Raw genomic sequence first — 26,097 nt, forward strand, 5'->3', positions numbered from 1 at the left:
CTATGGCTTTGTACACTGAGTTTGGTCTGTGCTCTGAGGCTGTGGTTGCTCCACACTCGTTTGTACAGTCTGCCGAATGTATGTTTGCTTTTGAGAACCTATTGTCCACTTCCTTGTCTATGGTGGCATCAAACGAGATGACGCTCCCCAAATAAGTAAATTGCTTGACGGCATTCAGCTTGGTTCCTTCGATGACTATGCTTGGTGGTCTATATTCTTCTTAGGGTGCAGACTGATGCAGGACTTCAGTTTTCTTTAAACTGATTTTTCATCTGAAGAGTTGTACTGCCTCGGAAAAATATATTGTTATACCTTGCTGATCTGACTGACTGTGGGCCAGGAGAGCACAGTCATCGGCAAAAAGAGGTTCACGGATGAGTTTTTCATGAGCGTCACTGAGCAGGTTATTGCTAAGCAAGTGCCGCTTGATGGCACTGTTGATGACACCTTCCATCACTTTACTGATGATTGAGAGTAGGCTGATGGGGTGGTAATTGGCCGGGTTGGACTTGTCCTGCTTTTTGTGTACAGGACATACCTGGGCAATTTTCCACATTGCAGGGTAGATGCCAGTGTTGTAGCTGTACTGGAACAGCTTGGCTAGGGGTGCGGCAAGTTCTGGAGCGCAGGTCTTCAGTACTATTGCCGGAATATTGTCAGGGCCCCATAGCTTTTGCAGTATCCAGTGCCTTCAGTCGTTTCTTTATTTTTTATTATTCGTTTGTGGAATGTGGGTGTCACTGGCTGGGCCAGCATTTATTGCCCTTGAACTGAGTGGCTTGCCAGGCCAAAGAGGGCATTTTAAGAGACAACCACATTGCTGTGGGTCTGGAGTCACATGTAGGCCAGACCAGGTAAGGACAGCAGATTTCTTTCCCTATAGGACATTAGAGAATATCATGTGGAGTGAATCGAATTGGCTGAAGTCTGGCATCGGTGATGCTGGGGACTTCAGGAGGAGGCCGAGATGGATCATCAACTGGGCACTTCTGGCTGAAGATTGTTGCAAATGCTTCAGCCTTATCTTTTGCACTGATGTGATGGGCTCCCTCATCGTACAGGTTGGGGATGTTCGCGGAGCCTCGTCCTCCCGATAGTTGTTTAATTGTCCACCACCACAGAGTCATAGAATTGTTACAGCACAGAAGGAGACCATTCGGCCCATCGTGTCTGCACTGCCTCTCCATTCACAACGGGACTGCAGAGCTTTGATCTGATGCATCGGTTGTGGGAGCACTTCGCTCTGTTTATAATATGCTGTTTCCCCTGTTTAACATGTACAGAGTCCTGTGCTGTAGCTTCGTCAGGTTGGCACCTCAGTCATGGTGAGTGAATTATAATGTATAGGAAGTGTATAGGGGCAGGAGCAGGGTCCAGAGCAGTGACAAATGGAGACTGTTCCTTTTACCAAGTGAGTTGTGTAAAAGCAGTGATTGCTGCCTCCATTGTCACGAATATAACTCAAAATAAACTGGCCAATAATCAATGTTGGATGCATAATTTGATTTAAGCTAGATCCTAATTATGATTCAATTAGAACATTTCATAGTGTGATATATAATCTATATGGTGTTATAGCCTATATTAAAATTTTGTACTGGAAGATAAAACCCAATAACAGTGTTATATCTACAGGAGTGTTACACCTGATAACACAGTTCTGTAATATCTAGCTAGGCATGTCACACACAATAATACTTGTCACACTCATGGAGGGATGAGATGTGATGAAATATGAAATGAACTGGAGGAATTATGAAATTTGTGCCACAGACAAAATGGAGCAGAGGTCAGGTGACCTCTCCTGACTGCCAATAAACAAGTTTGTCTATTGAAGACGAAATCCATTATGCACATCTGAATTAACTTTGGGGAAAACACATTGAAATGGAAAACAGCCCATGCCATGCTAACAACTCTTATCTGCAGGAATGAAGCTAACAAAGACTTTTGCAGACAGACTAACTCCGAAGACAAGGCCAAAATAATAGGTGAGAAATAGCACCTATTTATCAAAATGGACTGCATTCAGATGCCATCATGTAACAATGGTTCCCATATCCTGGAACATTGTATGAATCACCCCAGGGGAGACAGCCCTTAGTCACCTGACCGACACCCCCAACCTGATAAGTTTCTACCTTAAAAGGTATCTCTCTGGAGAGAGAGGGGAAGAACAGTGAGAGAAGGTCTTTTCCAGTCAGAACAGCTGTGAGAAAGTTCTGCTGGGAACATCTTTTAACTCCTGCAGCAGTGAAATTGCAAGGTAAGTTTGGAACTCCTAATCTGCAAAAGTGAACCAGGAATTCCACCATTGACTTTGGATTGAGGCTTATGCACAAGGAGCCTGCGACACGAAATCCTTTTCAAGACAAAAAACATTCAGGCCTGCACCGCTGAAAGATTTCTTCCTAAAAGCTTCTAAATGTTTTTTAAAGCAACAACCTCTTTTACAACAAATAGACTCTAATTGGATGTTATACTCTCTGTCTTTTCTTGTGAGTGTGTGTGTATCTGAGAGTGGGTGAAGTTGCAAATATTTTTCAGTTATTGGGTAAAAATAAATATTTATCTTTCTTTTTTAACATATGAGAAAACCTGTTGTTTGTCTATTTAATTGACCCCTAAAACACTCAGAGACTAAAACACCCTATTTTTAAAACATTATCTCTGGTCAGTTGAGCGGTGAACAGTGGAAGTTACCCATACCACCTTCCATTTGTCCGTAATACACTACATAAAATAAACACCCAGTAATAGGTTATTATATATCATATATGGGAATACTACACTAAATATATTGTTTTATATAATACTATCGTCAATGCTACAGTGTCAGCCTTGGCAGAGTTGGGCAGAAGGTTGTGGATTCATGATACACTCCAGATAAGTAAGCATTGAGTCTAGGCTGACATTCCAGTGCAGTACTGAGGGAGTGTCGGAGGGTCAGTACTGAGGGAGTGCTGCACTGTCGGAGGGTCAGTACTGAGGGAGTGCCGCACTGTCGGAGGGTCAGTACTGAGGGAGTGCCGCACTGTCGGAGGGTCAGTACTGAGGGAGTGCTGCACTGTCGGAGGGTCAGTACTGTGGGAGTGCTGCACTGTCGGAGGGTCAGTACTGAGGGAGTGCTGCACTGTCGGAGGGTCAGTACCGAGGGAGTGCCGCACTGTCGGAGCGCCGCACTGTCAGAGGGTCAGTACTGAGGGAGTGCTGCACTGTCAGAAGTGCCGTCTCCTGGATGAGACATTAAACTGAGGCCCCGTCTGTCCTCTCAGGTGGATGTAAAAGATCCCAGGGTGTTATTTTGAAGAAGAGCAGGGCAGTTCTCCCCAGTGTCCTGACCAATATTTAACCCTCAATCAACATCACACAAACAGAATGTCTGGTCATTATCACATTGCTGTTTGTGGGATCTTGCTGTGTGTACATTACAACAGTGACTACACTTCCAAAATTACTTCATTGGCTGTAAAGTGTGTTTAACAATAATTTCTAAATGCTGAGTCCGTGTGAGATACTGCTTGAAATTGACAAACACTCAACTCTGCAACATTCCTGACCAGACAACGATTGAACACAGACTGTCTTTAATTATACTATATTCACATGTATACAAACACACACACACATAATCGCACAGACAAATGTGCGCACAATCGTACAGACAGGGCTATTACATCCAGTAAACAGCAGTGGGGATAATCTGGTTTTGTGTGACAGTGGAAGATGGTCGAGAGTGAGTTCACATCCCCTTTTACTTCCCTCCTTTTTCATATATCTATTAAATTCAATGGAAATAAAAATGGAGAGAGAATGGAAAAGGAGCTGAGTACTCTCTATCATTAATCGCATGAAGCAAGCTCGACCCCAGTGTGTTACATAGTACACATTGGAATGTTGTATCTATTCCCTTCTCACCTTGAGTTTCCCTCTCTTCCTGTTCTGCTACAATGAGCTCCATTCCCTCCGCCAACAATCTTACTCTGTCTCACAATATTTCTGACCCCAGTTTGGCAACATTTCAATGTTAAAATTCTCATTGTTGTTTTCAAAACCCTCCATGGCCTCGCCCTCCCGATCTCTGGAATCGCCTCCAGTCCTACAACCCTTCGAGATCTCTGCGTTCTTCTGATTCCGGCCTCTTGAGAATTCCTGCTGTTAATCGCTGCACATTGATGGTCATGTCTTCAGCTCCTGGGCCCTGAGCTCTGGAATTCCCTCCCTAATCCTCTCAGCTTCTCCCTCTCTCTCCCCTTCTTCAAGATGCTCTTTAAAACCGACCTCTTTGACCTGCCCTAATATTGCCGCCTGTTCTCGGTGTCAGATATTTGTCTGAAACCACTCCCATGAAGTGCCCTGGGATGTTTCACTAGATTCAAGGTGCTATATAGATGCAAGTTGTTGTTGTAGCTTGGTTGCAGTAAAACCTGCTGTGTGAAGACCGTTATCAACAGGATATCCCAAGCAGGGAATTTTGTGATGTTTTAGAATTATTCTGTGGCTTTTACCTTTGCAGATCTGCACAAACCCCATGACGATGATGAGTCCAAGGGCCAGGAGTTTTCCAGCAGTGAAGAGATCCTGGACTCGGGTAACCCATCGCACACTGAAACAGTTCACCCAGGTCAGCAGCACTGCGGCAACAAGAACCGAGCAAGTCATCAGCAAAAACTGCAATACAATTTTCAAAAATCATTTCTAATCCTACTTCTCTGAGGTACATGAGGGACCCTGTATCTAACCCCGTACTGTACCTGTCCTGGGAGTGTTTGATGGGACAGTGTAGAGGGAGCTTTACTCTGTATCTAACCCCGTACTGTACCTGTCCTGGGGAGTGTTTGATGGGACAGTGTAGAGGGAGCTTTACTCTGTATCTAACCCCGTACTGTACCTGTCCTGGGAGTGTTTGATGGGACAGTGTAGAGGGAGCTTTACTCTGTATCTAACCCCGTACTGTACCTGTCCTGGGAGTGTTTGATGGGGACAGTGTAGAGGGAGCTTTACTCTGTATCTAATCCCCATTTTTTTTTTCTATGTCGAGGGGGCCTTTATTCCTCAGGCCCCCTTTATGTACATATTTACATTTTAAAAATAACTTTATTAAAACCAGATAAATAAACAAAAACTCAAATTAAAATGCCATTCTCGGCGTCGACAATGCACTCCAGTCCCTGCGGTGCCCACCAGTCGCGGAAGGCCTCAAGCGTACCGGCGGACACCGCATGCTCCTTTTCCAGGGACACCCGGGCGCGAACGTAACCGCGGAAGAGGGGCAGGCAATCGGGGAGGACGGACCCCCCGACGGCCCGCAACCTGGACCTGTGAATTGCCACCTTGGCCAGGCCCAGGAGCAGACCGACGAGGAGATCCTCCTCCCGGCCCAAGCCCCTCCACACCGGGTGCCCAAAGATCAGGAGCGTGGGACTGAAGTGCAGCCAGAATTTGAGGAGCAGCCCCTTCAGATACTCAAATAGGGGCTGCAACCTCGCACACTCCGTATAAATGTGGAACATGGACTCGTCCAGGCCGCAGAAAGTACAGGCGGCCTGGGAGTCCGTGAACCTACTTAAAAGCCTATTGCACGGGACTGCTCTGTGCAGCACCCTCCACCCCAGGTCCCCGATGTAAAGGGGGAAGACTCCCGCGTAGAGAGACCTCCATCGGGGTTTCCCCTCGCCGCCAGATGGCAACGCGGAATGTATCTAACCCCGTGCTGTACCTGTCCTGGGAGTGTTTGATGGGACAGTGTAGAGGGAGCTTTACTCTGTATCTAACCCCCGTACTGTACCTGTCCTGGGAGTGTTTGATGGGACAGTGTAGAGGGAGCTTTACTCTGTATCTAACCCCTGTACCTGTCCTGGGAGTGTTTGATGGGGACAGTGTAGAGGGAGCTTTACTCTGTATCTAACCCCTGTACTGTACCTGTCCTGGGAGTGTTTGATGGGACAGTGTAGAGGGAGCTTTACTCTGTATCTAACCCCCGTACTGTACCTGTCCTGGGGAGTGTTTGATGGGACAGTGTAGAGGGAGCTTTACTCTGTATCAACTCCCTGGTTACTCCAATCAGACATTTGTTTTAAGGGATTAGTTAATGGAGCATCAATTGTTTTTCATGGTCATGGTGGATATTGTTTTTCTGCTCTGACTAAGGCCATGTACAAATGAAGCTTCACTTCCTCCCTTTTATATTCCAACCCCTTTAAGATGAAGGACAACATTCCAATAGGCTTTGTGTTTACATTTTATCTCCATCCTCTAGATATTCGTGTACCTGGACACTCAGACATTTAGGGGGATATTTCAGAATACACAGAATAGATACATTCCAACGAGGAAGAAAAATTCCAAGTGAAACACCCGTCATTGGTGGTTAACTAAAAAAGTTAAAGATAGTATCAATCTTAAAGAAAAAGCTATAATCACGCAAAGATGGGAGGCAGGTCAGATGATTGGACAGAATATAAAGAACAGCAAAGAATGACTAAAAGATTGACAAAGAGGGAAAAATTAGAGTACGAGAGAAAGCTAGCTAGAAATATAAAAACAGATAGTGAGAGTTTAGAAACCATAGAGCCATAGAAATGTTATAGCACAGAAGGACATTCAGCCCATCGTGTTTGCACCATTTGAAAAAAACTAGCTGCCTAATCTAATCCCACCTTCCAGCACCTGGTCTGTAGTTTTGCAGATTACAGCACTTCAGGTGCAGGTCCAGGTACCTTTTAAATGAGTTGAGGGTTTCTGCCTTCACCACCCTCTGGGTGAAAAAGTTTTTCCTCATGTCCCCTCTAATCCTTCTACCAATCACAAATCTGTGCCCCCTGGTAATTGACCTCTCCGCTAGGGGAAGCAGGTCCTTCCTGTCTACTCTATCTAGGCCCCTCATAATTTTGTACACCTCTATTAAGTCACCCCTCAGCCTCCTCTGTTCTAAGGAAAACAACCCTTGCCTATCCAATCTTTCCTCATAGCTGCAACTTTCAAGCCCTGGAAACATTCTTGTAAATTTAGTCTGTACTCTCTCCAGAGCAATTATGTCCTTTCTGTAATGTGGTGACCAGAACTGTACACAATACTCCAGCTAAGGCCTAACCAGTGTTTTATACAGTTCCAGCAATACATCCCTGTTTTTGTATTCTATACCTCGGCCAATAAAGGAAAACATTCCATATGCCTTCTTCACCACTTTATCCACCTGTCCTGCCACCTTCAGGGACCTGTGAACATGCACTCTAAGGTCTCTCACTTCCTCTGCCCCTCTCAATATCCTCCCATTTATTATGTATTCCCTCGCTTTATTTGCCCTCCCCAAGTACATTACCTCACACTTCTCTGGATTTAATTCCATTTGCCACTTTTCCACCCACTCAACCAAACCATTGATATCATTCTGGAGTCTACAGCTATCCTCTTCACTATCAACTACACGGCCAATTTTTGTGTCATCAGCAAATTTCCCAATCATACCTCCCATATTTAAGTCCAAATCATTAATATATACCACAAACAGCAAGGGACCCAACAATGAGCCCTGTGGAATGCCACTGGAAATCACTTTTCATTCACAAAAACATCCATCGACTATTACCCTTTGTTTCCTGTCATTGAACCAATTCTGGATCCAACCTGCCTCATTCCCCTGTATCCCATGGGCTTTTACTTTTCTGACCAGTCTACCCTGTGGGACCTTTTATTTTTTATATTTATTTAGAGATACAGCACTAAAACAGGCCCTTCGGCCCACCGAGTCTGTGCCGACCAACAACCACCCATTTATACTAACCCTACAGTAATCCCATATTCCCTACCTACACTAGGGGCAATTTATAATGGCCAATTTACCTATCAACCTGCAAGTCTTTGGCTGTGGGAGGAAACCGGAGCACCCGGCGAAAACCCACGCGGTCACAGGGAGAACTTGCAAACTCCACACAGTCAGTACCCAGAATTGAACCCGGGTCGCTGGAGCTGTGAGGCTGCGGTGCTAACCACTGCGCCGTCTTGTCAAATGCCTTACTAAAATCCATGTAAAAAACATCCACCGCACTACCTTCATCAATCCTCCTTGTTACTTCCTCAAAAAATTCAATTAGATGAATAAGACACAACCTTCCCGTAACAAATCCGTGCTGATTATCCCTGATTAATCCGTGCCTTTCTAAGTGGCGGTTTATCCTGTCTCAGAATTGATTCTAATAATTTACCCACCACCGAGGTCAGACTGACCAGCCTCTAATTATTTGGCCTATCCCTCGCATCCTTTTTAAACAATGGTACAACGTTTACAGACCTCCAATCCTCTGGCACCTCGCCTGTATCCAGTGAGGATTTGGAGTTGATCCTAAGCGCATCTGCTATTTCCTCCCTGGCATCCTTTAACAACCTGGGATGCAATCCATCCGGCTCTGGCGATTTATCCATTTTTAAGTATGTCAGACCCTCTCATACTTCCTCTCTCATTATGCTGATCATATTTAATATTTCACACTCTTCCTCTTTAACTACAATGTCTGCATCAACCCTCTCCCTTATGAAGACAAACTACTAACTAATTTGTATAGATATTTTAAAAAGAAAAGAGTAAGTAAAGTGAGCATTGGTCCTATAGAAAGTGAGTCTGGGGAATTAATAATGGATAATAAAGAGATGACAGATGAATTGAACAGATATTTTGCATTGGTCTTCACTATTGAGGATACAAGTAACGTCCCAGTATTAGCTGTAAGTTAGGAAATGGAAGGGAGGGAGGAACTCCAGAAAATTACAATCACCAGGGAAGTGGTACTGAACAAATTGTTGGAGCTGTGGGCTGACAAGTCCCCAGGTCCTGATGGACTTCATCCTAGGGTGTTAAAAGAAGTGGCTACTGAGATAGTTGATACGTGACTTTTAATTTTCCAAAATTCCCTAGATTCGGGGAAGGTTCCATTAGATTGGAAAACAGTGAATGTAACTCCTTTATTCAAAAAGGGAGGGAGACAGAAAGCAGGAAACTACAGGCCAGTTAGCTTAACATCTGTCTTAGGGAAAATGTTAGAAGCTATTATTAAAGACGTTATAGCAGGGCACTTAGAAAAATTCAAGGCAATCAAGCAGAGTCAACATGGTTTTCTGAAAGGGAAATCATGTTTAACCAATTTATTGGAGTTCTTTGAGGGAGTTACATTTGCTATGGATAAAGGGGAACTGGTGGATGTATTGTACTTAGATTTCCAGAAGGAATTTGATAAGGTGCCACATCAAAGGTTATTGCGGAAAATAAAAGCTCATGGTGTAGGGGTAACATTATTGGCATGAATAGAAGATTGGCTAGCTAACAGGAAACATAGAGTAGGTGTAAATGAGTCATTTTCTGGTTGGCAAGATGTAACGTGTGGTGTGCCACAGGGATCTGTGCTGGGGTCTCAAATTTTACAATTTATATAAATGACTTGGATGAACGGACCGATGGTATGGTTGCTAAATTTGCTGATGACACAAAGATTGGTAGGAAAGTAACTTGTGAAGAGAACATAAGGAGGTTTCAAAGAGATAAGGATAGGCTAAGTGAGTGGGCAAAAATGTGGGAGATGGAGTATAATGTGGGAAAATGCAAAGTTGTCCATTTTGCCAGGAAGAATAAAAAAGACTATCTAAATGGTGAGAGATTGCAGAGCGATCTGGATGTTCCAGTGCATGAATCGCAAAAGGTTGGTATGCAGATTCGGCAATTAATTAGGAAAGCTAATAGAATGTTATCGTTTATCACAGGGGGATTAAATACAAAAGTAGGGAGGTTATGCTTCAGCTATACAGGGCATTGGTGAGACCACATCTGGAGTACTGTGTACAGTACTAGTCTCCTTAATTAAGGAAGGATGTAAACGCGTTGGAAGCAGTTCAGAGAAGGTTTACTAGACTAATACCTGGAATGAGCAGGTTGTCTGATGAGGAAAGATTGGACAGGTTAGGCTTGTATCTGCTGGAATTTAGAAGAGTAAGAGGCGACTTGATTGAAACATAAGATTCTGAGGGGTCTTGACAGGGTGGATGTGGAAAGGATGTTTCCCCTTGTGGGAGAATCTAGAACTAGGGGTCACTGTTTAAAAAATAAAGGGTCACCCATTTAAGACAGAGATGAGGAGAAATTTTTTCTCTCACAGGGTTGTGAGTCTTTGGAATTCTCTTCCTCAAAAGGCGGTAGAAGCAGAGTCTTTAAATATTTTTAACGCAGAGGTAGATAGATTCTTGATAAGCAAGGGGCTGAAAGGTTATTGGGGGTAGGTGGGAATGTGGAGTTGAGGATACAATCAGATCAGCCATGATCTTGTTGAATGGTGGAGCAGGCTCGAGGGGCCGAGTGGCCTACTCCTGCTCCTAATTCGTGTTCGTGTGTTCGTATGTATGTTCTCTTTGCTCTTCCATGTTCCCAGTCTCTCTCCATTAAGAAAATATTCAGATTTGTCTTTCTTGAATCCAAAGCTGTCACACTGAACTTCATCTGTCGCGATTTGATCCACTCATTCAGCCTGCTCGTATCCCTTTGTAACATCTAACTCCCATCTACACAACTTACTGTAACATCATAACTGGGGAAAAGCTGAGGCCCCAGTACAGCTCCTCAGAGAACACCTTTGTTCTCAACTCTCTGCCTCCTATCTCCCTGTTATCTCCAGTTTTGTCAGTTTTCATTTTTACTAACAATCGCTTTTCCAATATTTTCTGGTAGACATCGGAACAAGAGGAGGCCATTCGTCCCCTTCAGCCTGTTCTGCCATTCAGTCAGATCATGGCTGATATGTGACTTAACTCCATATTCCCACCTTTACCCCGTATCCCTCAATACCTTTGCTGAACAAAAATCTATCAATCTCAGCTTTAAAATTAACAATTAATTTTTATGGGATGTGGGCGTCACTGGCCAGGCCAGCATTTATTGCCCTTGAGAAGGTGGTAATGAGCTGCCTTCTTGAACGGCTGCAGTCCATGTGGGGTAGGTTTACCCACAGTGCTGTTAGGAAGGGAGTTCCAGGATTTTGACCCTGTGACAGTGAAGGAACAGCGATATAGTTCCAAGTCAGGATGGTATGTGACTTGGAAGGGAACTTGCAGGTGGTTGTGTTCCCATGCATTTGCTGCCCTTGTCCTTCTAGTTGGTAGAGGTCGCGGGTTTGGAAGGTGCTGTCTAAGGAGCCTTGGTACATTGCTGTAGAGGATCTTGTAGATGGTACACACTGCTGCCACTGTGCGTCGGTGGTGGAGGGAGTGAATGTTTGTAGATGGGGTGCCAATCAAGTGGGCTGCTTTGTCCCGGATGGTGTCGAGCTTCTTGAGTGTTGTTGGAGCTGCACCCATCCAGGCAAGTGGAGAGTATTCCATCACACTCCTGACTTGTGCCTTGTCGATGGTGGACAGGCTTTGGGGAGTCAGGAGGTGAGTTACTCACCACAGGATTCCTAGCCTCTGACCTGCTCTTGTAGCCACGGTATTTATATGGCTACTCCAGTTCAGTTTCTGGTCAATGGTAGCCCCTAGGATGTTGATAGTGGGGGATTCAGAGATGGTAATGCCATTGAATGTCAAGGGGAGATGGTTAGATTCTCTCTTGTTGAAAATCGTCATTGATTGGCACTTGTGTGGTGTGTATGTTATCCAGGTCTTGCTGCATATGGACACGGGCTGCTTTAGTATCTGAGGAGTCATGAATGGTGCTGAACATTGTTCAATCGTCAGCAAACATCCCCACTTCTGACCTTATGATTGAAGGAAGGTCATTGATGAAGCAGCTGAAGATGGTTGGGCCTAGGACACTACCCTGAGGAACTCTGACAGTGATGTCCTGGGACTGAGATGATTGACCTCCAACAACCACAGCCATCTTCCTTTGCGCCAGGTATGACTCCAATCAGCAGAGAGTTTTCCCCTGATTCCCATTGACTCCAGTTTTGCTAGGGCTCCTTGATGCCATACTCGGTCAAATGCTGCCTTGATGTCAAGGGCAGTCACTCTCACCTCACCTCTTGAGTTCAGCTCTTTTGTCCACACAGTCATAGAGTTATACAGCACAGAAACAGGCCCATCGTGTCTGTGCCGGCCATACAGCACCTAACTATTCTAATCCCATTTTCCAGCACTTGGTCCGTAGCCTTGTCTGCTATGACGTTTCAAGTGTTCATCTAAATACTTCTTAAATGCTGGTAGGGTTCCTACCTCTACCACCCTTTCAGGCAGTGTGTTCCAGATTCCAACCACCCTCTGAGTGAAAAACTTTTCCTCAAATCCCCTCTAAACCTCCTGCCCCTTATCCTAAATCTATGCCCCTGGTTATTGACACCTCTGCTAAGGGAAAAAGTTTCTTCCTATCTAACCTATCAATGCCCCCTCATAATTTTGTATACCTCAATCATGTCCCCCCTCAGCCTTCTCTGCTCTAACGAAAACAACCCTAGCCTATCCAGTCTCTCCTCATAGCTGAAATGCTCCAGCCCAGGCAACATCCTGGTGAATCTCCTCTGCACCCTCTCCAGTGCAATCACATCCTTCCTATAGTGTGGTGCCCAGAACTGTACACAGTACTCCAGCTGTGGCCTAACTAGCGTTTTATACAGCTCCATCATAACCTCCCTGCACTTATATTCTATGCCTCGGCTAATAAAGGCAAGTATCCCATATGCCTTCCTAACCACCTTATCTACCTGTGCTGCTGTCTTCAGTGATCTATGGACAAGTACACCAAGGTCCCTCTGACCCTCAGTACTTCCTAGGGTCCTACCATCCATGGTATATTCCCTTGCCTTGTTAGTCCTCCCAAAATGCATCACCTCACACTTCTCAGGATTAAATTCCATTTTCTACAGCTCTGCCCATCTTACCAGCCCATCTATATACTCCTGAAATCTAAGGCTTTCCTCCTCACTATTTACAATACCAGCAATTTTTATGTCATCTGTGAACTTACTGATCATACCTCCTATATTCACGTCTAAATCATTAATGTACACTACAAACAGCATGGATCCCAGCACCGATCCCTGTGGTACACCACTGGTCACAGGCTTCCACTCGCAGAAACAACCCTTGACCATCACCCTCTGCCTCCTGCTACTACCCAATTTTGGATCCAATTTGTCAAATTACCCTGGATCCCATGGGCTCTTACCTTCTTAACCAATCTCCCATGTGGGATCTTATCAAAAGCCTTACTGAAGTCCATATAGACTACATCAACTGCTTTACCCTCATCTGCACATCTAGTCACCTCATCGAGAAATTCAATCAAGTTAGTTAGACATGATCTCCCCGACAAAGCCATGCTGACTATCACTGATTAATCCCTGCCTCTCCAAGTGGAGATTAATCCTGTCCCTCAGAATTTTTTCCAATAGTTTCCCTACCAATGATGTTAGACTCACCGGCCTGTAATTACCTGGTTTATCCCTACTACCCTTCTTGAATAATGGTACCACATTCGCTGTCTCCAGTCCTCTGGTACCTCTCCTGTGACCAGAGAGGATTTGAAAATTTGTGTCAAAGCCCCTGCTAACTCCTCCCTTGCCTCACATAACAGCCTGTGATACATCTCATCTGGGCCTGAGGATTTATCCACTTTTAAGCCCGCTAAAATAGCTAATACATCCTCCTTTTCAATGCTAATATGTTCAAGTATATCACAATCCCCCTCCCTGATCTCTACACCTACATTGTCCTTCTACATAGTGAACACAGATGAAAAGTAATCATTTAAAACCTCACCTATGTCCTCCGGCTCCACACACACATTGCTACGTTGGTCCCTAATGGGCCCTACTCTTTCCCTGGTTATCCTCTTACCCTTAATATACTTATAAAACGCCTTGGGATTTTCCTTTATTTGCCTGCCAGTGTGTTTTCATGTCCCCTCTTCGCTCTCCTAATTACTTTTTTTAAGTGTCACCCTACACTTTCTATACTCCTCTAGTGCCTCCGCTGTTTTCAGCGCTTGGGATCTGCCACAAGCCTCCTTTTTTTTCCTGATCCAATCCTCTATATCCTTGACATCCAGGGTTCCATGGGCCTGTTAGTCCTACCCTTCACCTTAACAGGTACATGTTGGCTCTGAACTCTCACTATTTCCTCTTTGAATGACTCCCACTGGCCTGATGTAGACTTTCCTACAAGTAGCTGCTCCCAGTCCACTTTGGCCAGATCCTGTTTTATCATATTGAAATCGGCCTTCTCCCAATTCAGTACCTTTATTTCCAGTCCCTCTATGTTCTTTTCCATAACTACCTTAAATCTTGCAGTGTTATGGTCACTGTCCCCGAAATGCTCCCCCACCATCACTTCTACCACTTGTCCGGCTTCATTCCCTAGGATTAGGTCCAGTACTGCCCCTTCTCTTGTAGGACCTTCTACGTACTGGCTCAAAAAGCTCTCCTGTATGCATTTTAAGAATTCCACCCCCTTTAAGCCTTTTGCACTGAGACTATCCCAGTTAATATTGGGGAAGTTGAAATCCCCTACTATTATTACCCTATTATTTTCACAACACTCTGAGATTTGCCTACATATCTGTTCCTCTATCTCTCCCTGACTGTTTGGAGGCCTGTAGTACACTCCCAGCCAAGTGATTGCCCCCTTTTTGTTTTTAAGTGCTACTCAAATGGCCTCATTTGAGGAACCTTCTAAGATATCATCCCTCCTTATTGCAGTAATTGACTCCTTGATTACCAGTGCAATGCCACCTCCTCTTTTACCCCCTCCCCTGTCTTGCCTGAAGTTTCTATATCCTGGAATATTGAGTTGCCAGTCCTGACCCTCCTTCAACCATATCTCTGTGATAGCAATAATATCATATTCCCATGTGCTAATCCACGCCCTCAATTCATCTGCCTTTCTAGTAAGACTCCTTGCATTAAAATAGATGCAATCCAACCTTGCATTTTTCCCTTGTGCCTTACCAGGTCGATATTTGCTCTGCCTTCCAGACTGACTCACCTTCTGTTCTATATTACCCCCGACTGTACCGCCACTCTGTATCCCATCCCCCTGACAAATTAGTTTAAACCCCCTTCAACAGAACTAGCAAACCTCCCAGCAAGGATGTTAGTCCCGTTCCGGTTCAGGTGCAACCCGTCCAACTTGTACAGGTCCCACCTTTGCCAGAAACAGACCCAGTGATCCAGGAAACTAAAGCCCTCCCTCCTGCACCATCTCCTCAGCCACGTATTCATCTGCTCTATCCTCCTATTCCTATACTCACTAGCATGTGGCACCGGGAGTAATCCAGAGATTACAACCTTAGAGGTCCTGCTTTTTAATCTTGTACCTAGCTCCCTAAATTCTTGTTGCAGGACCTCATCCATGTTTGGACCAAGGCTGTAATGAGGTCAGGAGCTGAGTGGCCCTGGCGGAACCCAAACTGAGCGTCACTGAGCAGGTTATTGCTGAGCAAGTGTCACTTGATGGCACTGTTGATGACACTTTCCATCACTTTACTGATGATTGAGAGTAGACTGATGGGGCGGTAATTGGCTGGGTTGGACTTGTCCTGCTTTTTGTGGACAGGACATACCAGTAAATGCCAGAGTTGCAGCTGTTTTATGTTTCGGAATGTCAACAACTCGCATCCAGCTCAAGGATTCTGTGTCGGAGAGACATCGACTGTGGGTGTGTCTGCTCGGAACAAGAGAACTCCGACACACAGCAGTCCTGACACACAACCTGCTGTGCCATAAGCATTGGACTAATAGTTTAAAAAGTTACTGCCTTAAGGTTACGTGAGCCACTACAAGTAGTGGAGACAAAAAGCAGCACCACCTCCTCTACCTGCACTGGAATTCCCACTTGTACCAAAATATATCGTCAACATCCTGAGCCTAGTTTTACCAATGCCCTGCTCATCCCGGTCACTCTCTCTGCCCCCCGACGCTCTCTCTGCCCCCCGACGCTCTCTCTGCCCCCGGACGCTCTCTCTGCCCCCGGACGCTCTCACTGCCCCCGGACGCTCTCTCTGCCCCCCGACGCTCTCTCTGCCCCCGGACGCTCTCTCTGCCCCCGGACGCTCTCTCTGCCCCCGGACGGTCTCACTGCCCCCGGACGCTCTCTCTGCCCCCCGACGCTCTCTCTGCCCCCGGACGCTCTCTCTGCCCCCCGACGCTCTCTCTGCCCCCCGACGCTCTCTCTGCCCCCGGACGCTCTCTCTGCCCCCCGACGCTCTCTCTGCCCCCCGACGCTCTCTCTGCCCCCCGACGCTCTCTCTGCCCCCGGACGCTCTCTCTGCCCCCGGACGCTCTCACTGCCCCCGGACGCTCTCTCTGCCCCCCGACGCTCTCTCTGCCCCCGGACGCTCTCTCTGCCCCCGGACGCTCTCTCTGCCCCCGGACGCTCTCTCTGCCCCCCGACGCTCTCTCTGCCCCCCGACGCTCTCTCTGCCCCCCGACGCTCTCTCTGCCCCCCGACGCTCTCTCTGCCCCCCGACGCTCTCTCTGCCCCCCGACGCTCTCTCTGCCCCCCGACGCTCTCTCTGCCCCCGGACGCTCTCTCTGCCCCCGGACGCTCTCACTGCCCCCGGACGCTCTCACTGCCCCCGGACGCTCTCACTGCCCCCGGACGCTCTCACTGCCCCCGGACGCTCTCCCTGCCCCCGGACGCTCTCCCTGCCCCCGGACGCTCTCCCTGCCCCCGGACGCTCTCCCTGCCCCCGGACGCTCTCCCTGCCCCCGGACGCTCTCCCTGCCCCCGGACACTGTCACTGCCCCCGGACACTGTCACTGCCCCCGGACACTGTCACTGCCCCCGGACACTCTCTCTGCCCCCGGACACTCTCTCTGCCCCCGGACACTCTGTCTCCGGATTCTGTCTCTGCCCTCGATCACTCTCTCTCCCTCGATCACTCTCTCTCTCTCTCTCGGTCACTCTCTCCACCTTGGTCACTTTCTCCCTGGTCACTCTCTCCATGGTCACTCCTCCACAGTCACTCTCTCGCCCCTGATCCCCCTCTCCCCTGGTCACGTTCTCTCCTGTAAGCTCAGTTTGGGTGTCCTGACTGCCTGCTCAAAGGAGCAGCTTAGTTTTGGTCCAGTGGGATTGAAGGGTGTAATTTTGGGCCCAGTGGGATTGGAGGGGTTAATTTGGGCCCAGTGGGATTGGAGGGGTTAATTTGGGCCCAGTGGGATTGAAGGGTGTAATTTTGGGCCCAGTGGGATTGGAGGGGTTAATTTGGGCCCAGTGGGATTGGAGGGGTTAATTTGGGCCCACTGGGATTGGAGGGGTTAATTTGGGCCCACTGGGATTGGAGGGGTTAATTTGGGCCCACTGGGATTGGAGGGGTTAATTTGGGCCCACTGGGATTGGAGGGGTTAATTTGGGCCCAGTGGTATTGGAGGGGTTAATTTGGGCCCAGTGGAGTTGGAGGGTTTAATTTGGGCCCAGTGGGGTTGGAGGGGTTAATTTGGGCCCAGTGGGGTTGGAGGGGTTAATTTGGGCCCAGTGGGATTGGAAGGGTTAATTTGGGCCCAGTGGGATTGGAGGGGTTAATTTGAACCCAGTGGGATTGGAGGGGTTAATTTGAACCCAGTGGGATTGGAGGGGTTCATTTGGGCCGAGTGGGATTGGAGGGTTTAATTTGGGCCCAGTGGAATTGGAGGGGTCAATTTGGACCCAGTGGGATTGGAGGGGTCAATTTGGACCCAGTGGGATTGGAGGGGTCAATTTGGACCCAGTGGGATTGGAGGGGTCAATTTGGACCCAGTGGGATTGGAGGGGTCAATTTGGACCCAGTGGGATTGGAGGGGTCAATTTGGGCCCAGTGGGATTGGAGGGTTTAATTTGGGCCCAGTGGGATTGGAGGGGTCAATTTGGGCCCAGTGGGATTGGAGGGTTTAATTTGGGCCCAGTGGGATTGGAGGGGTCAATTTGGGCCCAGTGGGATTGGAGGGTTTAATTTGGGCCCAGTGGGATTGGAGGGGTCAATTTGGACCCAGTGGGATTGGAGGGGTCAATTTGGGCCCAGTGGGATTGGAGGGTTTAATTTGGGCCCAGTGGGATTGGAGGGTTTAATTTGGACCCAGTGGGATTGGAGGGTTTAATTTGGGCCCAGTGGGATTGGAGGGTTTAATTTGGGCCCAGTGGGATTGGAGGGTTTAATTTGGGCCCAGTGGGATTGGAGGGTTTAATTTGGACCCAGTGGGATTGGAGGGTTTAATTTGGGCCCAGTGGGATTGGAGGGTTTAATTTGGGCCCAGTGGGATTGGCGGGGTTAATTTGGACCCAGTGGGATTGGAGGGGTTAATTTGGGCCCAGTGGGATTGGAGGGTTTAATTTGGACCCAGTGGGATTGGCGGGGTTAATTTGGACCCAGTGGGATTGGTGGGTTTAATTTGGGCCCAGTGGGGTTGGAAGGGTTAATTTGAACCCAGTGGGATTGGAAGGGTTAATTTGAACCCAGTGGGATTGGAGGGGTTAATTTGGGCCGAGTGGGATTGGAGGGGTTAATTTGGGCCCAGTGGGGTTGGAGGGGTTAATTTGGGCCCAGTGGGATTGGAAGGGTTAATTTGGGCCGAGTGGGATTGGAGGGGTTAATTTGGGCCGAGTGGGATTGGAGGGGACAATTTGGGCCGAGTGGGATTGGAGGGGACAATTTGGGCCGAGTGGGATTGGAGGGGTTAATTTGAACCCAGTGGGATTGGAGGGGTTAATTTGGGCCGAGTGGGATTGGAGGGGTTAATTTGGGCCGAGTGGGATTGGTGGGGTTCATTTGGGCCCAGTGGGGTTGGAGGGGTTAATTTGGGCCGAGTGGGATTGGTGGGGTTCATTTGGGCCCAGTGGGGTTGGAGGGGTTAATTTGGGCCCAGTGGGATTGGAAGGGTTAATTTGAACCCAGTGGGATTGGAGGGGTTAATTTGGGCCGAGTGGGATTGGAGGGGTTAATTTGGGCCGAGTGGGATTGGAGGGGACAATTTGGGCCGAGTGGGATTGGAGGGGTTAATTTGAACCCAGTGGGATTGGAGGGGTTAATTTGGGCCGAGTGGGATTGGTGGGGTTCATTTGGGCCCAGTGGGGTTGGAGGGGTTAATTTGGGCCCAGTGGGATTGGAAGGGTTAATTTGAACCCAGTGGGATTGGAGGGGTTAATTTGGGCCGAGTGGGATTGGAGGGGTTAATTTGGGCCGAGTGGGATTGGAGGGGTTAATTTGGGCTGAGTGGGATTGGAGGGGTTAATTTGGGCCGAGTGGGATTGGAGGGGTTAATTTGGGCCGAGTGGGATTGGAGGGGTTAATTTGGGCCGAGTGGGATTGGAGGGGTTAATTTGGGCTGAGTGGGATTGGAGGGGTTAATTTGGGCCGAGTGGGATTGGAGGGGTTAATTTGGGCCGAGTGGGATTGGAGGGGTTAATTTGGGCCGAGTGGGATTGGAGGGGTTAATTTGAACCCAGTGGGATTGGAGGGGTTAATTTGGGCTGAATGGAATTGGAGGGGTTAATTTGGGCCGAGTGGGATTGGAGGGGACAATTTGGGCCGAGTGGGATTGGAGGGATTAAGTTGTTCCCTCATTTAATGGCCCTGTTCCCGGTTTCTGCTGGACATTGAGTGTTAAAATCAGGGCCACATGTTTCTCTATGCTGGTAAATTCCACAGTAATGGACAGGTCGACAGTTTCCTGCTTTCCCCCACTTCTCGTCTTAAATAATGGAGTTAAAATTTTCCAATCTAAAGGTAGAATTCCTGAATCTAGGGAGAATTGGAAAATTATGTTGAAAGCATCTGCAATCTCCACACTTATTCCTTACAATATCCCGGAGTGGAAATCTTCATTTCCTGTGTTAAGTCCCATTATTTTCTCCATTATTAATTTTAGATTTATATGAAACACACTAAGTGAGTTTGTACATTGAGTGAATCGGGGTGGGATGGGCAGATTGTGTTCCTGTTTTCTACGCAGATAAAGCCATTGCAGAGTTTCATCTTTACCCTGTCGAAACCGCATACTCACAGAGACAGACTGCAGCCAGGAGTCTTGAAGCGATGTAAGGAGGCACACAGGCTGGGAAGACAGGCTGCAGAACATAACTGGAGAACGTTAAGGCCATCACGGCTTGGGTGGTGGGATAAATGACCAGCAGGGCACTCCACAACACCAGGAATCTGAGGAAAGCAATAGGTGCTATATCATGTCACAGGCCTGTGAGGTCCTAACAATATCATAATGAGGGTTCCCAACCCTGCTTTAATGTATTGCTGCAGGTTTCATCACATAAAGTCCTGTCTTCAATATTTTTATATTTAATAAGCAAAAACATTAAAAAAAGGAAACAATAAACATAATTAATTTTATTGCCCTGGAGTTTTTTGAGGGATTGTTCAGTGTCAGAATGGGGAAACTGGGAAGTTATTCTTGATGACTGAGTGTTGTCTGGTGCAGTTCGGCACCGTCCAGTCACAGCTGATAAACTCGATCTCTGGTCTACACTGTTTGTCGAGGTGGTGATAGGTTCAGTATCATTGTTCACAGCCACCCCTGGGCTGGGGTTAGGGGGGCAGTGGTGGGGACAAGGAGAAGGAAAATGTTCAGCCAAGGTTCCTGCTCCAGATCATTATCCAATGATCCTTGTTGTGCACGGACACCACTGTGATGCACAGTGCAGTCGAATGGCCCGCCAACATTCACTGCTCAGCCTCAAATGTGAAGAATATTCGCTTGGAATCATATCCCAACATGGTGGGGAGAATACCCCCAAATATCCCAAATATCCCAGTAACCCACAACCCCCAACTCCCCAAATACCCCCAATACCCTGGTAATCCTCCAAACACAGTCTTGACATAAGCGTAGTCTCCTCCTGATTTGGGGATTGTCACTCCGAGCTCTGCATAACAGAGGGACCCGATGACGGTGATTAGCCCGGCTAACGCCCAGATAATGAGTGCCAGGCCCACAGAGCCTGCGTGTTCCAGAACTCCTTTCGGGGAGATGAAGATTCCGGAACCGATGATGTTACCTGTGGAAAGGACAGTATAAGGTCTTACAATTTTCAAACATTCACACTCAATTGCTGCACAGAATGAGGCCATTTGGCCCTTCATGCTGGTCTTAGCTCTTCAACTGGAGCTTCCTCCTGTCATCCCATTACTCCCACCATTTCCCTGTCTCCTTTTATATTCTTCCTTTTCAAATCCTCATCCAGTTTTCAGTTAAATGTTTTGCAGTCTCTGCTCCTTGCAGTAAATTATTCTGTGTCCTAATAATCCTCGCTATGAAAATATTTCTTTGAACTCCCATCTCTGTGGTTCGAGTAATGATGCTCAGTCTGTGTCCCCTTGTTACCTACTCACCAACCAATGGGAACAGCCTGTCACGATTTACACCCTCAAATCTTGCACAATTTTGAAAACTTCCACTCGATTCCTCTTTAACCTTGTCATTCTAATGAAAATAGCCCCAATCTGGAATGCACTGCCTGAAAGGGTGGTGGAAGCAGATTCAATAGTAACTTTCAAAGGGGATAAATACTTGAAAAGTAAACACTTTCAGAGCATGAACCTACTGTCTTCTCTCAGGATGGCACCATTCTTGCTCCCACCACTGCCATTCCGCCAGTGCCCTTGCTGTTGCCCGTCAGTCAGCCCAGACAGCAGGTGCCCAGGCCGAGGCCGTGCAGTCTAAGGCTGGGTCCGTGGAGCTGCTCGAGGGTGTCCTGCAAGGCCACCTGCAGTCTCTCCGAGTGAAAACCAGCAGCTTCAGCAGCTAGGCTGCAGCCACTGGGGTAAAACTATGTAGGAACACTAGGACAGGTAAAGGCACCCACTGGACAGGCACTAAGGGAATGTACAAGGATGATTAGTTCAGTTTTGTACGTGTTATTAGATGTGTTTTGGGAAAAGGTTGTGTGTAAAGGTTTTTGTCGGTGATTTTTATTTCAGGGTCTTGGTGGATAGGATGCTGTGATGGGATGTCCCAGATAGATGGGAAGGTGGGGAAGTGTAGAGCAGCAGCGAAAGTGGGATGATGTCTTAGGGGAAACTGGAGTCTCAGTAACTGCTCATGGGCAAACAGTCTACAGGGACGGGATCCTGGATACCTCCTTCATGCCTCGTCCTCCTCCTCCCACTGAGGCGGCCTCCCAATACTTGGTGGCAATGGCTGTGCCCTCATGATAGTGAAGTTGTGGAGGACGCAGCAGACCAGGACGATCTTGGACATTCGCTGTGAGTACTGGAGACCTCCTCACGAGAGGTCCAGACAGCACAGCTATTGCTTTAGGATGCCAATGCTCTGTGATATTCCTTGTGCCCGATTGGTCTTGCTATAGGTGTGTTGTCCCCATGTGGTCAGGTGGCAGAGGGCATCATGAGCCGGGTGTATAGTGGGTATCGCTTGCTACCCAGCAGCCAGCCTCTGGTCCGGCTGACTGTCTCCGAATGAAGGCATCATGGCTGGTGTCAGGAGAGCAGGTATTCAGGTAGTCTCTGTGTGAACTTTGTAGTAGATTGTGGAGAGCAGCTCGACAGCAAGGAAGGTGATCCAGCTGTCAAACAGTATCTCCCACATAAAGAGGATATCCTCAATCCTCTGGCTGTTGCAGGTCATTGGGTGACTACAGTGGACAAACTGAAGCTGATCCACCATCCAGTTAATTTCTATTCCACATACTGAGCATGCTCACACACCAGCTGCATGTTGATGATGGAGTAGATCTTGTAGTTAAGCTAACTCTCGCCCTTTACACACAGGGTCCCCAGAGACACGTGTGTGCACTCAATAGCTCCCCGCACCGCTAAAAATCCCACTACCCTGGCAAAGCCATGCACCCAATCCTGCCTCTATCTGATAAGAGACAATGATGAAGTGTTCTCTCCTGGTGTACAGAACCTCCATCACCTCCCTGATGCATTGATGGATGGTGAACTGGGAAATGTTCGCTATGTCACCTGCTCCCACCTGGAAGGATCTGCTTGTGTAGAAGTTGAGAGGAACGGTGACTTTGACGGCCACTGACAGTGCCCTCCTTGCCCTGCTGTGTGGGTTCTGTTGGAGGTGGCATAGTTCAGTGACCACCTCCTTGCTGAATCGTAGGCATTTCAGACATTGCTCCTGGCTGAAGTGGAGGTAAAATTGCTTCCCAGAAAACTCTGATGGGAAGGTCGTTTTATTAAGACGACTCCTCATCCTCCTCCTCCCTCTGCACACAGCTTCCCCTCTCTGCAGCTTCTGCTCCATCTCCCTGTCATCTTGTAACCCAAGAGGAACTGCAACTGTAGACCGCAAACTCTCAACGGCTTTCTTTTTAAAAATTCATTCATGGGATGTGGGCGTCGCTGGCCAGGCCAGCATTTATTGCCCATCCCTAATTGCCCTCGAGAAGGTGGTGGTGAGCTGCCTTCTTGAACCACTGCAGTCCGTGTGGGGTAGGTACACCTACAGTGCTGTTCGGAAGGGAGCTCCGGGATTTTGACCCAGCGACAGTGAAGGAACAGCGATATAGTTCCAAGTCAGGATGGTGTGGGACTAGGAAGGGAACTTGCAGGTGGTGATGTTCCCATGCATTTGCTGCCCTTGTCCTTCTAGTTGGTAGAGGTCGCAGGTTTGGAAGGTGCTGTCTAAGGAGCCTTGGTGCATTGCTGCAGTGCATCTTGTAGATGGTACACACTGCTGCCACTGTGTGTCGGTGGAGGAGGGAGTGAATGTTTGTCGATGGGGTGCCAATCAAGCGGGCTGCTTTGCCCTGGATGGTGTTGAGCTTCTTGAGTGTTGTTGGAGCTGCACCCATCCAGGCAAGTGGAGAGTATTCCATCACACTCCTAACTTGTGCCCTGTAGATGGTGGACAGGCTTTGGGGAGTCAGGAGGTGAGTTACCCGCCTCAGGATTCCTAGCCTCTGACCTGCTCTTGTAGCCATGGTATTTATGGCAGGTCAAATTAAGTTTCTGGTCAATGGTGAACCCTAGGATGTTGATGGTGGGGGATTCAGTGATGGTAATACCATTGAATGTCAAGGGGAGATGGTTAGATTCTCTCTTGTTGGAGATGGTCATTGCCTGGCACTTGTGTGGCGCGAATGTTATTTGCCACTTATCAGCCCAAGCCTGGATATTGTCCAGGTCTTGCTGCATTTCTACATGGACTGCTTCAGTATCTGAGGAGTCACGAATGGTGCTGAACATTGTGCAATCATCAGCAAACATCCCCACTTCTGACCTTATGATTGAAGGAAGGTCATTGATGAAGCAGCTGAAGATGGTTGGGCCTAGGACACTACCCTGAGGAACTCCTGCAGTGATGTCCTGGAGATCAGATGATTGACCTCCAACAACAACAACCATCTTCCTTTGTGCTAGGTATGACTCCAGCCAGCAGAGAGTTTTCCCCCTGATTCCCATTGACTCCAGTTTTGCTAGGGCTTCTTGATACCATACTCGGTCAAATGCTGCCTTGATGTCAAGGGCAGTCACTCTCACCTCACCTCTTGAGTTCAGCTCTTTTGTCCATGTTTGAACCAAGGCTGTAATGAGGTCAGGGGCTGAGTGGCCCTGGCGGAACCCAAACTGAGCATCACTGAGCAGGTTATTGCTAAGCAAGTGCTGCTTGATGGCACTGTTGATGACACCTTCCATCACTTTACTGATGATTGAGAGTAGACTGATGGGGTGGTAATTGGCCGGGTTGGACTTGTCCTGCTTTTTGTGTACAGGACATACCTGGGCAATTTTCCACATTGCAGGGTAGCCAGTGTTGTAGCTGTACTGGAACAGCTTGGCTAGGGGCGCGGCAAGTTCTGGAGCACAGGTCTTCAGTACTATTGCTGGAATATTGTCAGGGCCCACAGCCTTTGCAGTATCCAGTGCCTTCAGTCGTTTCTTGATATCAAGTGGAGTGAATCGAATTGGCTGAAGTCTGGCATCTGTGATGCTGGGGACTTCAGGAGGAGGCCGAGATGGATCATCAACTCAGCACTTCTGGCTGAAGATTGTTGCAAATGCTTCAGCCTTATCTTTCGCACTGATGTGCTGGGCTCCCCCATCATTGAGGATGGGGATATTTGTGGAACCACCTCCTCCAGTTAGTTGTTTAATTGTCCACCACCATTCACGGCTGGATGTGGCAGGACTGCAGAGCTTAGATCTGATCCGTTGGTTATGGGATCGCTTAGCTCTGTCTATTGCATGCTGCTTACGCAGTTTGGCACGCAGATAGTCCTGTGTTGTAGCTTCACCAGGTTGACACCTCATTTTGAGGTATGCCTGGTGCTGCTCCTGGCATGCCCTCCTTCACTCTTCATTGAACCAGGGTTGGTCTGCTGGCTTGATGGGTAATGGTAGAGTGGGGGATATGTCGGGCCATGAGGTTACAGATTGTGGTCGAGTACAATTCTGCTGCTGCTGATGGCCCACAGCACCTCTTGGATGCCCAGTTTTGCATTGCTTGATCTGTTTGAAATCTATGCCATTTAGCACGGTGATAGTGCCACACAACACGATGGACGGTATCCTCAATGTGAAGGCGGGACTTCGTCCCCACAAGGACTGTGCGGTGGTCACTCCTACCAATACTGTCATGGACAGATGCATCTGCGGCAGGCAGATTGGAGAGGACGAGATCAAGTATGTTTTTCCCTCGTGTTGGTTCCCTCACCACCTGCCGCAGACCCAGTCTCGCAGATATGTCCTTTAGGACTCGGCCAGCTCGGTCAGTAGTGGTGTTACTGCGCCATTGTTGGTGATGGACATTGAAGTCCCCCACTCAGAGTACATTCTGTGCCCTTGCCACTCTCAGCGCATCTTCCAACTGGTGTTCAACATGGAGAAGCACTGATTCATCAGCTGAGGGAGGGCGGTAGGTGGTAATCAGCAGGAGGTTCCTTGCCCATGTTTGACCTGATGCCATGAGACTTCATGGGGTCCGGAGTTGATGTTGAGGACTCCCAGGGCAACTCCCTCCCTACTGTCGACCACTGTGCCACCACCTCTGCTGGGTCTGTCCTGCCAGTGGGACAGGACATACCCGGGGATGGTGATGGCAGTGTCTGGGACGTTGTCTGTAAGGTATGATTCCGTGAGTATGACTATGTCAGGCTGTTGCTTGACTAGTCTGTGGGACAGTTCTCCCAACTTTGGCACAAGCCCCCAGATGTTAGTAAGGAGGA

At 48.0% G+C, this 26,097-nt stretch overlaps 1 protein-coding gene across 1 annotated transcript in view; it reads right to left on the minus strand.

Moving 5' to 3' along the window:
* Positions 1–26,097, minus strand: part of slc7a10a (solute carrier family 7 member 10a) — a 124,186-nt gene that overhangs the window by 57,670 nt on the left and 40,419 nt on the right. Inside the window, exons 2-4 of the mRNA XM_068049856.1 lie at positions 20,751–20,955; positions 19,950–20,101; positions 4,509–4,634 (exon numbers count right to left, since the gene is read on the minus strand). Of these exons, the coding sequence (XP_067905957.1) occupies positions 4,509–4,634; positions 19,950–20,101; positions 20,751–20,955 (483 nt within the window). The remainder of the gene's footprint in view (positions 1–4,508; positions 4,635–19,949; positions 20,102–20,750; positions 20,956–26,097) is intronic.

The sequence above is a fragment of the Heterodontus francisci genome, chromosome 17 (assembly GCF_036365525.1).
Source record: "Heterodontus francisci isolate sHetFra1 chromosome 17, sHetFra1.hap1, whole genome shotgun sequence".
Classification (NCBI taxonomy): domain Eukaryota; kingdom Metazoa; phylum Chordata; class Chondrichthyes; order Heterodontiformes; family Heterodontidae; genus Heterodontus; species Heterodontus francisci.